The 12,782-nt window shown below is 42.6% G+C and overlaps 2 protein-coding genes across 9 annotated transcripts in view; one reads left to right on the top strand and one right to left on the bottom strand.

The window, feature by feature from the left end:
* LOC132858904 (uncharacterized) overlaps positions 1–8,593 on the bottom strand; it is a 32,318-nt gene extending 23,725 nt beyond the window's left edge. The window contains exons 1-8 of one of the 6 annotated variants that reach the window (XM_060889453.1): positions 8,505–8,593; positions 7,103–7,160; positions 6,861–6,944; positions 6,564–6,737; positions 6,258–6,432; positions 5,720–5,880; positions 4,720–4,899; positions 3,184–3,389 (exon numbers count right to left, since the gene is read on the bottom strand). In XM_060889453.1, coding sequence (XP_060745436.1) covers positions 3,184–3,389; positions 4,720–4,884 — 371 coding nt within the window. In that variant the 5' untranslated portion in view covers positions 4,885–4,899; positions 5,720–5,880; positions 6,258–6,432; ... (2 more) ...; positions 7,103–7,160; positions 8,505–8,593. Of the gene's footprint in view, positions 1–2,826; positions 3,390–3,717; positions 3,768–4,719; positions 5,881–6,257; positions 6,433–6,563; positions 6,738–6,860; positions 6,945–7,102; positions 7,161–7,421; positions 8,111–8,504 lie in introns of those variants that run through there. The other 5 variants (XM_060889454.1, XM_060889450.1, XM_060889451.1 and 2 more) reach the window with 5 other exon arrangements.
* Positions 1–12,782, top strand: part of LOC132858821 (NACHT, LRR and PYD domains-containing protein 12-like) — a 301,006-nt gene that overhangs the window by 245,276 nt on the left and 42,948 nt on the right. For 2 of the 3 annotated variants that reach the window (XM_060889314.1, XM_060889315.1), the window contains exon 1: positions 8,583–8,718. The exons of the other annotated variant lie outside the window; for it this stretch is intronic. The gene's annotated coding sequence lies outside the window, so the exon portion shown is untranslated. Of the gene's footprint in view, positions 1–8,582; positions 8,719–12,782 lie in introns of those variants that run through there. 3 annotated transcript variants of the gene reach the window in all.

The following is a 12,782-nucleotide window of genomic DNA, read 5'->3' as shown; positions in this document are numbered from 1 at the left end:
TCTGGAGTTGCCCACGGTGAGAGGAGGCGGGCTGGTGTGGGCTTGCTTGTAGCCCCCCAGCTCAGCAACCATGTGTTGGAGTTCACCCCGGTGAACAAGAGGGTCATTTCCCTGTGCCTTCGGGTCGGGGATAGGTCACTCACTGTTATTTGTGCTTACGGGCCAAATGGCAGTGTAGAGTACCCGACCTTCTTGGCGTCTCTGGAAGGTGTGCTGGAAAGTGCTCCGACCGGGGATTCCATCGTTCTACTGGGAACTTCAACACTCACGTGGGCAGCAACAGTGACACCTGGAGAGGTGTGATTGGGAGGAACGCCCTCCCCTGACCTGAACCCGAGTGGTGTTCTGTTATTGGACTTCTGTGCTAGTCACAGTTTGTCCATAACGAACACCATGTTCAAGCATAAGGGTGTCCATCAGTACACATGGCACCAGGAAACCCTTGGTCGGAGGTCGATGATCGACTTTGTGGTTGTTTCATCTGACCTCTGGTAAAGAGAGGGGCGGAGCTGTCAACTGATCAACACCTGGTGGTGAGTTGGATCCGATGGCAGGGGAGGAAGTTGGACAGACTTGGCAGACCCAAACGTACTGTGAGGGTCTGCTGGTAACGTTTGACAGAGTCTCCGGTCAGAGAGATCTTCAACTCCCACCTCCGGCAGAGCTTCAACCAGATCCCGAGGGAGGTTGGAGACATTGAGTCCGAGTGGACCATGTTCTCCACCTCCATTGTCGACGCGGCCGCTCGGAGCTGTGGCCGTAAGGACTCCGGTGCCTGTCATGGCGGCAATCCCCGAACCCGGTGGTGGACCCCGGAAGTAAGGGATGCCGTCAAGCTGAAGAAGGAGTCCTATCGAGCCTGGTTGACTCGGGGAACTCCGGAGGCAGCTGATAGGTACCAGAGGGCCAAGCGAGCTTCAGCCCGGGTGGTTGCGGAGGCAAAAACTCGGAGGAGTTCGGTGAGGCCATGGAGAAGGACTATCGGTTGGCCTCGAAGAAATTCTGGCAAACCGTCCGGCGCCTCAGGAGGGGGAAGCAGTGCCCTGCACACACTGTTTACAGTGGGAGTGGGAATCTGCTGACTTCGACTGGGGACATCCTCGGACGGTGGAAGGAGTACTTCGAGGTTCACCTCAACCCCACCGACATGTCTTCCACTGAGGAAGCAGAGGCTGAGGGCTCAGTTGTGGACTTGTCGATCCCCCAAGCTGAGGTCACTGAGGTAGTTGAGAAGCTTCTCAGTGGCAAGGCACCGGGAGTGGATGAGATCCGCCCTGAGTACCTCAAGTCTCTGGATGTTGTGGGGCTGTCTTGGTTGACACGCCTCTGCAACATCGCGTGGCAGCTGGGGACAGTGCCTCTGGACTGGCAGACTGGGGTGGTGGTCCCTCTGTTTAAGAAGGGGGACCGGAGGGTGTGTTCCAACTACAGGGGGATCACACTCCTCAGCCTCCCCGGAAAAGTCTATGCCAGGGTACTGGAGAGGAAAATTCGGCCGATAGTCGAACCTCGGATTCAGGAGGAACAATGCGGGTTTCGTCCCGGTCGTGGAACACTGGACCATCTCTATACCCTCGCCAGGTTGCTGGAGGGTTCATGGGAGTTTGCCCAACCAGTCCACATGGGCATTCGACTGTGTCCCTCGTGGTGACCTGTGGGGGGTGCTCTGGGAGTATGGGGTCCGGGGCCCTCTGCTAAGGGCTGTCCGGTCCCTATATGACCGGAGCAGGAGTTTGGTTCGCATTGCCGGTAGTAAGTCAGACTTGTTCCCGGTGCATGTTGGACTCTGGCAGGGCTGCCCTTTGTCACCGGTCCTGTTCATTATCTATATGGACAATTTCTAGGCACAGTCAGGGGCCGGAGGGAGTCCAGTTTGGGGACCACAGGATTTCGTCTCTGCTTTTTGCAGATGATGATGTCCTGTTGGCTTCCTCAAATCAGAACCTTCAGCATGCACTGGGACAGTTTGCAGCCAAGTGTGAAGCGGCGGGGATGAGAATCAGCACCTCCAAGTCCGAGGCCATGGTTCTCAACCGGAAAACGGTGGCTTGCCCCCTTCAGGTTGGTGGACAGCTCCTGCCTCAAGTGGAGGAGTTTAAGTATCTTGGGGTCTTGTTCATGAGTGAGGGAAGAATGGAGCGGGAGATCGACAGGCGGATCGGTGTATCTTCTGCAGTGATGCGGTTGATATACCGGTCTGTTGTGGTGAAGAATGAGCTGAGCCGCAAGGCTAAGCTCTCTATTTACCAGTCGATCTACGTTCCTACCCTCACCTATGGTCATGAGCTTTGGGTCATGACCGAAAGGACATGATCCCGGATACAGGTGGCCAAAATGAGTTTCCTCCGCAGGGTGGCTGGGCGCTCCCTTAGAGATAGGGTGAGGAGCTCGGTCACTCGGGAGGAGCTCAGAGTAGAGCCGCTGCTCCTCCACATCAAGAGGAGTCAGCTGAGGTGGCTCGGGCATCTGTTCCGGATGCCTCCAGGACGCCTCCCTGGGGAGGGGTTCCGGGCATGTCCAACCGGGAGGAGGCCCCGGGGAAGACCTAGGACACGCTGGAGGGACTATGTCTCTCGGCTGGCCTGGGAACGCCTCGGTATTCCCCCGGAAGAGCTGGAGGAAGTGTCTGGGGAGAGGGAAGTCTGGGCATCCCTGCTTAGACTGCTGCCCCCGCGACCCGGCCCCAGATAAGCGGTAGAAAATGGATGGATGGATGGATTATAATTGGTGTCATAAGACACATGGGAATAGACCCCAGATGTTGTAATAATTTTAATGTAATATATAACTAATGCATAAATAACCACCCACACCTGAGTCAGAGAGTAAACAAAGGAGAAGAGTTTATTGTAATTATAAAACTTAGTAAAAGTAATTAGGCGCAGTACTATCAGGCCTAGGAGTAGTAGGAGTGTAATCTGGAGAACCAGGCCTAGGAGAGGGAGAAGAGGGAATGTAAACTGGAGATCCAGGTTCAGAGTCAGAGGAAGAAGAAGCCAAAGCAGGAGAGAGAGGGCAGATGTAGGCGAGAGGAGGTGATGAGGGACAAGGAGGAGAGACAGGAGTTCCAAGCTCAGGGCAGCAAGTTTCAGCATGAGGACAGCCATCAGTTTGAGTTCTCTGGTCCACGAGGTCAGACAGAGGGGTTTGAGAGGCGGAAGTTCGAGCGGGAGGTTTCCTCACAATATGGGACAGCAGATAAGGATGCTCAGGAAGTTCAGGAGAACAGAGCTGGTCCAGGATCTTAGTGAGTTCATGGGTGATATGAAACAGCTGAAAGCGGCGATAGCCAGCCATGACCTCAGAAGGAACTGGCCTTGGGTAGGAAGAAGGGCGAGAAATCCAGATGGTGTGACCAGGACGAATTGGCTGACCCTGAGGTTGAGGATCTATGGGGAAAAGAAAGAAGGGTGTAACTTAGTAGAAATATATAGAGAAACTAAAGCTTAAAGTATGCATGAGCAAGCCCAGTCTGAGAAGTAACAGACTGAGATCATAATGAGGTTATAAATTCAATAAAGCTTAAGGAGCTAACATAGAACTCCATTTATATTCAAAGCAACATTATAGTAGCAAAAGCTTAGCAATAATAGCAATACAATATAACCAAATATAAGTAAGAACTTTTGACATAATCTAAACTCATAAAGTTAACATATAATCAGTAGAAATTATATACAGTATAAAGTAGCAAGAGCAGAAATGAGAAAAACTTACTCATTGTAGCTGAAAGGAGGATTAATTCACAAGACATCTGTCATGGAAGACTGAGCGACAAATGTGATACAAACAAGGAAATAAAGCTCTCTCGAGCACATTTTTTAATAACAATGACAAAGAAGGTTGGAAATAATAGGAAATTAACATGGACATATACAGAAAAATCCAAGGGCAGACCTTGAGTCTGGGAAATAAGGGGAAATCAGAAAAAACAGGACATTAGGTCACTTAGGCGTATGAGGTAATTCTGGATGATAAGGGGAATGCTGAGAAGTCAGGTAAATGATTAGGCGGGGCATTGTGGGCAACATTGAGAAATATTGGGTAATTGTATGTAAGGTATGTAAATTAAAAGAGGAGGCGCCTAGAAGCGCCAGAGTATATATATATTGAGGGGATTTTCTTGGGGAAGGGGTAATCTTTTTTGGGTTGCAGGGGAATGCTCTTTTGGGTTTTTATTTGTTACTTTTAACTTAGAGATTTTTCCTTGAGCTCAATGGAATTGTTGGCTGATTGGCTGCAATAAAGAAGTTTGCTCATTCTCATCCAGGTCTGAAGAGTCTTCTCATTGTTTTATTTGTATTAATGTTAGTGCTATCAGTGAAGTTTAAATAAAATAATTGATATTTGGCTAAAAGTCTATAAGAACAAATCACCCTGCGATATGTCCACTTGGAGGCGGGCTCTATGTTCCGACAGAGGTAAGTAAAAGTATAGGAAAAAGACTGTATTTAAGGTGATTAAAGTAAATGACACTTTATATTTGACTGCATAAACATTGCTTAAATTAACTGTATCAGCAGTATCAGGAAATGAAAGCTGAAATCAATAATTCTGTCTGATCAATTGTCAGATATTACCTTAAGACTTCAAAACAAAGATCTGATCTTGCTGTTACAATACTTTTGGAAGAGCGAGTACACAACCTGCATTGTAACATTATGTTAACGGTAGGTTATTTCTAGGGGAACTGCTTAACAGAAGGGATTTCTGACTTACCAACAAGGCCTCAGCACACTGCCTGAGTTTTTTAGCCAGCAGTTCACCCAAACCCTCCACTTTGCCTTTCAGATTCTCCACCTGGGACATCAGATCTAACTTCTCTTTCAACAGATGAGCATTGGTCTCCTTTTCCTGCTCGTATCTCTTCTCAGCTTCAGCCATTTGTTTCTATACACACTGATTTAGGCATGAGAAATCTCATCGGTATGTAAACAAGAACACACACACATTCACTTTACAACATCAGGCTTGGTAACCTGAGAAGAAAAATCTACCTTTAGTAACTTCTCATAGTAACTTCTAACTTCTCAAGTCATCTGATCATACTGTGATATCAGGATATTGTGAGCTCTGAGCTTTTGCTCATTCTCCTAAAACATGAAAACTCCTAAAGTCATGAAGCAGAATGTCAGCTAATTAACAAGTTCATCAGGATATAAAGGTAAAAAAAAATTGCTTAAGGGGAATGATTTCCAGTGTGCGAGAAAAACACAAGAGTCATCTGGATTGTAGTAACATATAGTAACTTATCAAGCAGCAAGAACATGAAGAGTCCTCACACACACATGGTCACGTATGTTTTAAAGTATTTGCCTGTGAAGTAACTATGTAGCATGAAAGTCAAGCTTCCTCACATTATTACTAGAGATGAGCCGGATACTCGGCTGAAACGAGTATCCGGTACGGATAAAGCACTTCTGCCGAGTACGAGTATTATACGAGTAATACGGGTCAATATCTGTGCTCTGATTGAATGAAAATCATCATTGGGTAGCTGATTGTGTCAGCGTTCTGTGATAGGCTAGTCACAGCGCCCCTCCCCTACACACATACAGATGTATTGTATTGCTGTGTGTCGCTCTGCTCACTCACAGTCACACACAGAACAGCTCTCTGTCTCTCCCTCAGTCACTCGGGTTCGCGGGTCTTTTCCGTTAACATTTAGGGTTTCTTCAGCTTTTTACTTCGGGTTGTAACGTTAATAATATGTACTTACTAACCAGTAGAGTTCTGGTAAACGTGGGTTCGCTCAGACGTGGTGCTTGCTTGGTAGAATGCGACTCGCATTGCGTCTCTGCCTGTCGGAGATTTTTTTCTTTTTAAACCTTCAGCTGTCTGTAACCAGTAACCAGACACTGAGTGTCTGACACGTTTTTGCTGTATTTCATAAAAACATAAAAGGTAGTAAGCTAGTGTTATAAATATTACAAATTAATTATTAAGCTACACACACACACACACACACACACACCTGGTGTGGAAAAAAAAATAAAAAAATGACACTGATCATAAAAAAATTAAAAGTTAAAAAAGAAAGTTATGTTGTTCATTACATTTTACTTCATAATTGCACTGCATTGTTTTGTTTTCATTGTTGCAAAACTTGTTCTGTAATATAGTTTGTTTGCTATCGTGATCAAAACCATTGATCTGAAGCTCAATCCTGATGCTGTCCTGTAAATATTTTTCTAATCAGCAATAAATATAACAATTTCTGATCAACCCATATCAATTGCATGCTTAAAATAACATACCGTTAAAGCCCCGCCCATTTCATGACAAGCCTCGCCTACTTCCGGGCTAGGCCCCACCCACTCCGAGTACAGATACATTCATTCATTCATTTTCTACCGCTTATCCGAACTACCTCGGGTCACGGGGAGCCTGTGCCTATCTCAGGCGTCATCGGGCATCAAGGCAGGATACACCCTGGACGGGAGTACAGATACAGATACAGATAATTCATATGGTTAACAGATACAGATACGGATACAGATAATGCTGTACTCGCTCATCCCTAATTATTACTAAAGGAAGTGTTTAAGGATTTTCTCACTCACCCTCTTATACACTCTCTATACAGCCTCAATACACTCTGTGCGTGTCTCACACAGAAGGTGGCCCAGCTGCTACATTGAGCCCACCCTGGACATCAGCTTGGACTTCTCCTTCTCCAGCTGGGCATTCATCTTCTTCGCCTGCTTGTATTCCCTCTCTGCTTCAGGCAGAGAGACCTGGAAATTCAATAACAGAAGCATGCTATTTACATCTACACATTCAGACACACCACAGTACAACATGTTGCTCATCAGAACAGTTACAGTATAAAAACCTTTTGAGAGGAAAAAAGTTAATACCATTAGTAACTCATCCCGCTTTTTTAATGTCTCTTCATACTGGGACTGCAGAATGCTGTAAGCCTCCTCTGCTCGCTCACCATCCTACAACACACAGAGGTTTAACAATACAGTCAGATTCCAAGTTGTGCTTCTCATATTTATATTTTCCTCACAGACACAACACATGCTCATCATATTTCTAGCTACTGAATATGAGCTTCTTTTCTCAATAGCTGTACGGTGAGTTTCTTCTAACACACCTTTGTTGTTTCTCTCACACTCATCCGTCTTATTCTTCTCATCCTCACTCAGGCAATCCTGAAATACACCATGTGAATGTGATTGACTTTTACACACACATTCAGACATGTTGAGGACTGACAGAGAATTCAGGGAGACTGAACAGTACTAAAGAACAATGAACAAACACACAAACACTTTTGGAGACTATCCTGAGATTTACTGAGAACTGGTGTTAAAGATAAAAAAGGGGTCCAGAGAATACTTAAACACGACCTGACAGAAAACTCTCGTCTCTAAGAGTCAATTCTTTGTAGCGAACGTGAAGAGCCGACTCACGTCGGGGAGAGTCGAAACTTCAGCCGTACAGACCGTTCAATCCACGCAGGCGGAGGCAGGACTTTATTTTGATGGGCAGACCAGGCGACCAATCACATGCGAGGACCGACTAGGATCATACCATTATGTGAAAGAAGGAAGGGGCAGCGTGTGTAGTGGTACAGGCCAGGGGATTTAAATACAAGTGCGTCAGGAAAAGGTGAAGAAATGATGATGGAAATCCGAAACAGAATCTGTCTGTATATGAGTGATATTGGAGAGCTGAGTGCACAATTTGTTTACACTGCTTGTGTGTTGAGTTGTTCCTGCTGGTCCAGGAGCTGTTGTTGTCATTGCCTGGACCCGGGTTCGATTCCCGGACAGGGAGCTAATCTTGTCACCGAGGAGCTGGATCTCAGTGCTGCTACCAAGCCTGGATAAACAATGGGAGGGTTGTGTCAGGAACAACATCCGGCCTAAACCCTGTGTCAAATCTAATATACGGACCATGTGATCCTCTGTGGTGACGCCAAACAGGGAAGAGCAGAAAGAACATACAAGAAACTCCTGCAGCTCCAGCCGCAAACAGCAGGGGGCGCACTGGAAGATCTGCAGTCCGACAGCGAATGAAATGTCTGATTTGTATCGCTGAACTCGGGTTAAACCGCCCGTCAGTTAAGGGCAGATGTTGTGAAATTTATTGTGTTTACCTGAAAAGCAGTAAAACTCCGGTCATATGGTGAGGAGACATTTTAGTGAACAAGGGTAACTAGTGTAAACTACAGCACATATTACACCTTTTTAAATAATCATCAAAACAAACCCTGAAGTGACAAAACATATCAACAATCTGTGGGAATGAGTCTGAAATTGATATAGTGGTCTGGGAAGCAGTGAAAAGACATTTTAAGGCCATATGGATATCATTAAAATATATATACTTACACTTCCAGTCCAAAGGTTTTACACTAACAGACAAATATCTCAATCACTCTAATCACTCAACACACTTCATAATAACAAGCTCAGACTAATCTACATGTATATTCACTTGTTCATAGAATCTTACAGTATTACACCACTTTTTATTGCACTTTTACTCACCTTTACATTTATCAATCCGTTTCCTACGTTCACCAAAAGAGCCGGTTCAAAGAGTCGACTCAACCCTGAACGACACATGACTCCTTCCGAAAGTGAAAGTGTTTCTCCCTCCGAATCGACTCCATTTTGTGAAGCGTTTGTACAAGTTAAAACATGTTTATCAGCAGCAGAAACGGTGATATTAATGTGACAGAACAAGGCCTGTTGACTAAAGGTAAGTTATTAGATTATTTGATGGACTTTGTGTTAGAAGAATGTGGATATATTGTATATTAAACTCAGTATGACGTATGTACTGTACAGACCTTACAGCTTCCTCTCTTCACTTTATGGGGTATTAAACATTAAAGGGGTTTTAAACAGGATATTTGCTCTCCCATCCAATCTACTCTTCAATGTTTGCTCCCTGGACAATAAACTAAACTACATCCGACTCGAACGCGCTACACGGCGAGAGTTTAGAAACTGCTGCGTCTTTGTTTTCACGGAGACTTGGCTCAGAGTTCCGGGGCCTGTTTCAGGAAGCAGGTTAAGTGAAAACTGAGTAAGTTAACCCTGAAATGAGGGAAACTCTGGCTTTTCCGTTTCAGAAAGGGAGGTATGTTAAACCCGAGAAAGCAGGTTAAGTTAAGCCCGTTTCTGAAAGAGAGGTAACTTATACTCAAGAGTCAGTTACCATAGTAACTTACTCTGTGAACCTAACCTGGGGTCTCATTTATAAAGCGTGCGTACGCACAAAACGGGGCTGGAAACGTGCGTACGCCAGTTTTCGCGCAAAGGTTGTGATCTATAAAAAACAAACTTGACGTGAGAATGTGCGCACCTTTAAGCAAACTTTGAGACATGCGTACGCACATTCTGGAGACAAAGGGAATTGGCGACACAGATGGTGAGGTCGTGAACTGAAGTTAGATTGTAGAAAATACATGTGAGAAGAACGATTATAAGAATTAATGACATTTAATTTTCACTCCATTTCATACGTTATATCCACATTATCATGAAGATTAAATCCAACAGTGTTATTTGTGCCGATTGTTTTAGGCTACATATATACTGTATATACATCTAGTAAAATCCAAACGTAATTCAAATTGTATTAAAAATAAAATAATAATAATCAGCGCTACTCCGTCCAGGGTGTATCCTGCCTTGATGCCCAATGACGCCTGAGGATAGGCACAGGCTCCCCTTGACCAGAGTAGTTTGGATAAGCGGTAGAAGATGAATGAATGAATGAATGAATAATCAGCGCTGCCTTACAGTCACATTGTCCACAACGGGAGCGCAGGAGGAGATGGCACGACTACATATGATACAGAATAGTATGAAATACCTTTTTATTAGAGAACTGCATTGCAATTGACTGCACTCATGTTGCTGTAAGGGCACCATCTGAAAATGAATTTGCTTATGTTAATAGAAAGCATGTGCATTCTATTAATGTGCAAATCATATGTGACTCCAACATGACCCTCACAAACATTGTGGCACGCTGGCCTGGTTCAACACATGATTCCTTTATCTTGACACATAACAGTGTATGGAACAGACTAAATGCAGGCGCAGTACGTGATGGCTGGCTTCTTGGTGAGTTTAACAATATTAAAAAGTAGAAACTGTAACAATTTGTTTTTAATATAATTATAACAATATTGCTTTTAATATAATTATAACCTGCAGGCGACAGTGGCTACCCCCTGAGACGCTGGCTCCTCACCCCATTTTTAAACCCACAGAGCGCAGAGGAAACTCATTATAAATGGGCAATGTTTGTAACCAAACCATTCACTTCCATAGTGGGGAAAAAGAATACTATGGAAGTGAATGGGGCTCATGAATGGTTTGGTTACAAACATTCCTTAAAATATCTTCCTCTGTGTTCATCTAAACAAAGAAATTTATACAGGTTTGTAACATCATGAGGGTGAGAAAATGATAAAATATTTTTTTTATTTTTGGGTGAACTGTCCCTTTAAATTGAATGTGTGCGTGTGTGCATGCGAGAAAAGAATATGGCTCTGCTTGCAACTCTGAAGTTTTTATATATATATGCATCCCCAGAAACGATTCATATGCTTTTCACTCAAAGCCTAACACTGAAGACCAATTATAAGTGCGACTGCAATAAGGGAGGTTTAGTGAATCACTGCTCCTAGATTGCATTACGCACGTCCGCACACTCTACGGAGAAGCACAGGCACGTGCAGCGTGCACGCGCAGTCAGAGCTGGAGGCGTTTATCTATAATGTTAATCGTAGGGCTGGGCGATAGAACGATAACGATATGTATCGCGATAGACATGTGAACGATAGCGATATAAAATGTGCTCGATAAAACGTTTGATATTTTTTATCCTTTGTCGGAAGAAAACAGGTTGCGAAGCAAGTTTGGTTGCATTAACAAAGGCAAGCACTCTCTGGTAACCTAGCAATGTAGGGAGTGACATGCTAACAGCCAATCATGTAACAGTATCCTTTTGGTTGCGCCATATTGTTGTCTCGTGCTTCAGTAACCGGTGACTGATAAGCAGAAAATGAGTGCCGCAGCGAGCGAGGAAATTGTAAATAAAAGAGGAAAAGTCAGCTACTTTTTCATACTTCTGCAGGTTTTATATTTCAAACAATGTTACTGTACTGTATCAGGTTTGTTTTTTATATTACCACAACAGCACCTCATCCATGCTTATATATGCTTAAAGCACTTGGTGTGAAACCATGCATGGTCTCTAGTTCCAAGTTCCTGTCCATGTTTTTGCCTTTTAATTACCACAAATCATTCCAAGAACACAGTAAAGGCTTATGTTATGCCTGAGCTGTAGATTTAGTATCTTTTAGTTCTGAAGTTAAGTTGCATGACTTAAAGGCAGTATTTTTGTATTATTTATTTATTTGTTTGTTTGTTTGTTTGTTTGTTTGTTTGTTTGTTTGTTTATTTATTTTTATGTATGCCTTAGTTTTGATACTTTAAAAAAGTAATTTGAAAGTAATTTATTTTTTTGTTTTTGCATCTCAGAAAAGGGTTCATTTAAAACCCAGAATGTTTGGCACTTAAAGGTACTTAATTCTTCAGTCAACTTTGTCATTGTTCACAGCACAAGTACAGACAGAGAAACAATGGGTAATATCTAAATGTTTATTTTTGATAGAAAATATTGTTGATTACATTTTTCTAAAAAAAAAAAAAAAGGAAACCAATTAGTTGTATATTTTCTTGTATATTTAATATTGCTCTTTAATTAAGCAAAAATACATTTTATCAAATTACTCGATTAATAGATGACATTTTCGGTAGAATACTCGATTACTAAAATATTCAATAGCTACAGCCCTAATCTCAGTCTACCTCAGTTTTATTTATGTTTACAAAAATACTGCACATATTTTAAAACACTTTATTCACCAGAAGGTGAACAGCTAGTGAACTTACTAGCACTAAACTTGCACTAAATTCTCAGGTTTCTCTATGTTTATATTTAACACTTTGCACTATTTTATTACACTTTATTAAGCATTTCTTACATTTTATTTCATTTTGCACCTTAAATGTTAAGAGATAATTGTTAAGTGTTCATTGTGACTTTAGACTCATGTTTACATTATAATTATTTGAGTTTTCCTGGTTGTTGACATTTCTGTCTTAATAACTGAGGGGATTATGATCAGAGGAAGGTTAAGTTAAAAATAAAAATGTTTAAATGTAATATATTTTTCTCCTGGTCCTTGTTTTAAAGGGGTCATAAAAAAATATCAATAATTATCGTTATCGACCGATATGAAACACTGATATCGTGATACAGTTTTCAGCCATATCGCCCAGCCCTAGTTAATCGGCGGAAATTACCAGAGTTGATAGCACAAACAAAATATTAATGCAAACAATCCATTCAATACTAAATAAAAATAACATTTATTGATTTGGTCTTTGTCTTGTGAATATTTTTTTATTAATGACTGCATTCATTGGACACACTGTTTGTAGAGAATGGACACATACATGAACTGACTTGATTCAAGACTAGCATCATGCATAAAATTTTGGTGTCCACTTTTGCCATTTAATAAAGCCATCCTTAAAAATATTCTTGTTTGCCATAACCCGACCGACCCTGTCAATTTAGGACCGATTCAAATTTATTTATTTTTAGGACCGACTCAAATGTATTTATTTTTTGCTTTAAGTCCGACCGACTTGCCGGTTGTAAATTTGCGTTAAGACTGACCAATTTTTTTTTTACTCTTCAAACAACTAATAAAATGTGTAAATAAAATAATATTA

This window comes from Tachysurus vachellii, chromosome 16, assembly GCF_030014155.1.
Source record: "Tachysurus vachellii isolate PV-2020 chromosome 16, HZAU_Pvac_v1, whole genome shotgun sequence".
NCBI classification, from domain to species: Eukaryota; Metazoa; Chordata; class Actinopteri; order Siluriformes; family Bagridae; genus Tachysurus; species Tachysurus vachellii.
The sequence above is the reverse complement of the archived record's forward strand: the minus strand, read 5'-3'. Positions and strand labels throughout refer to the sequence as shown.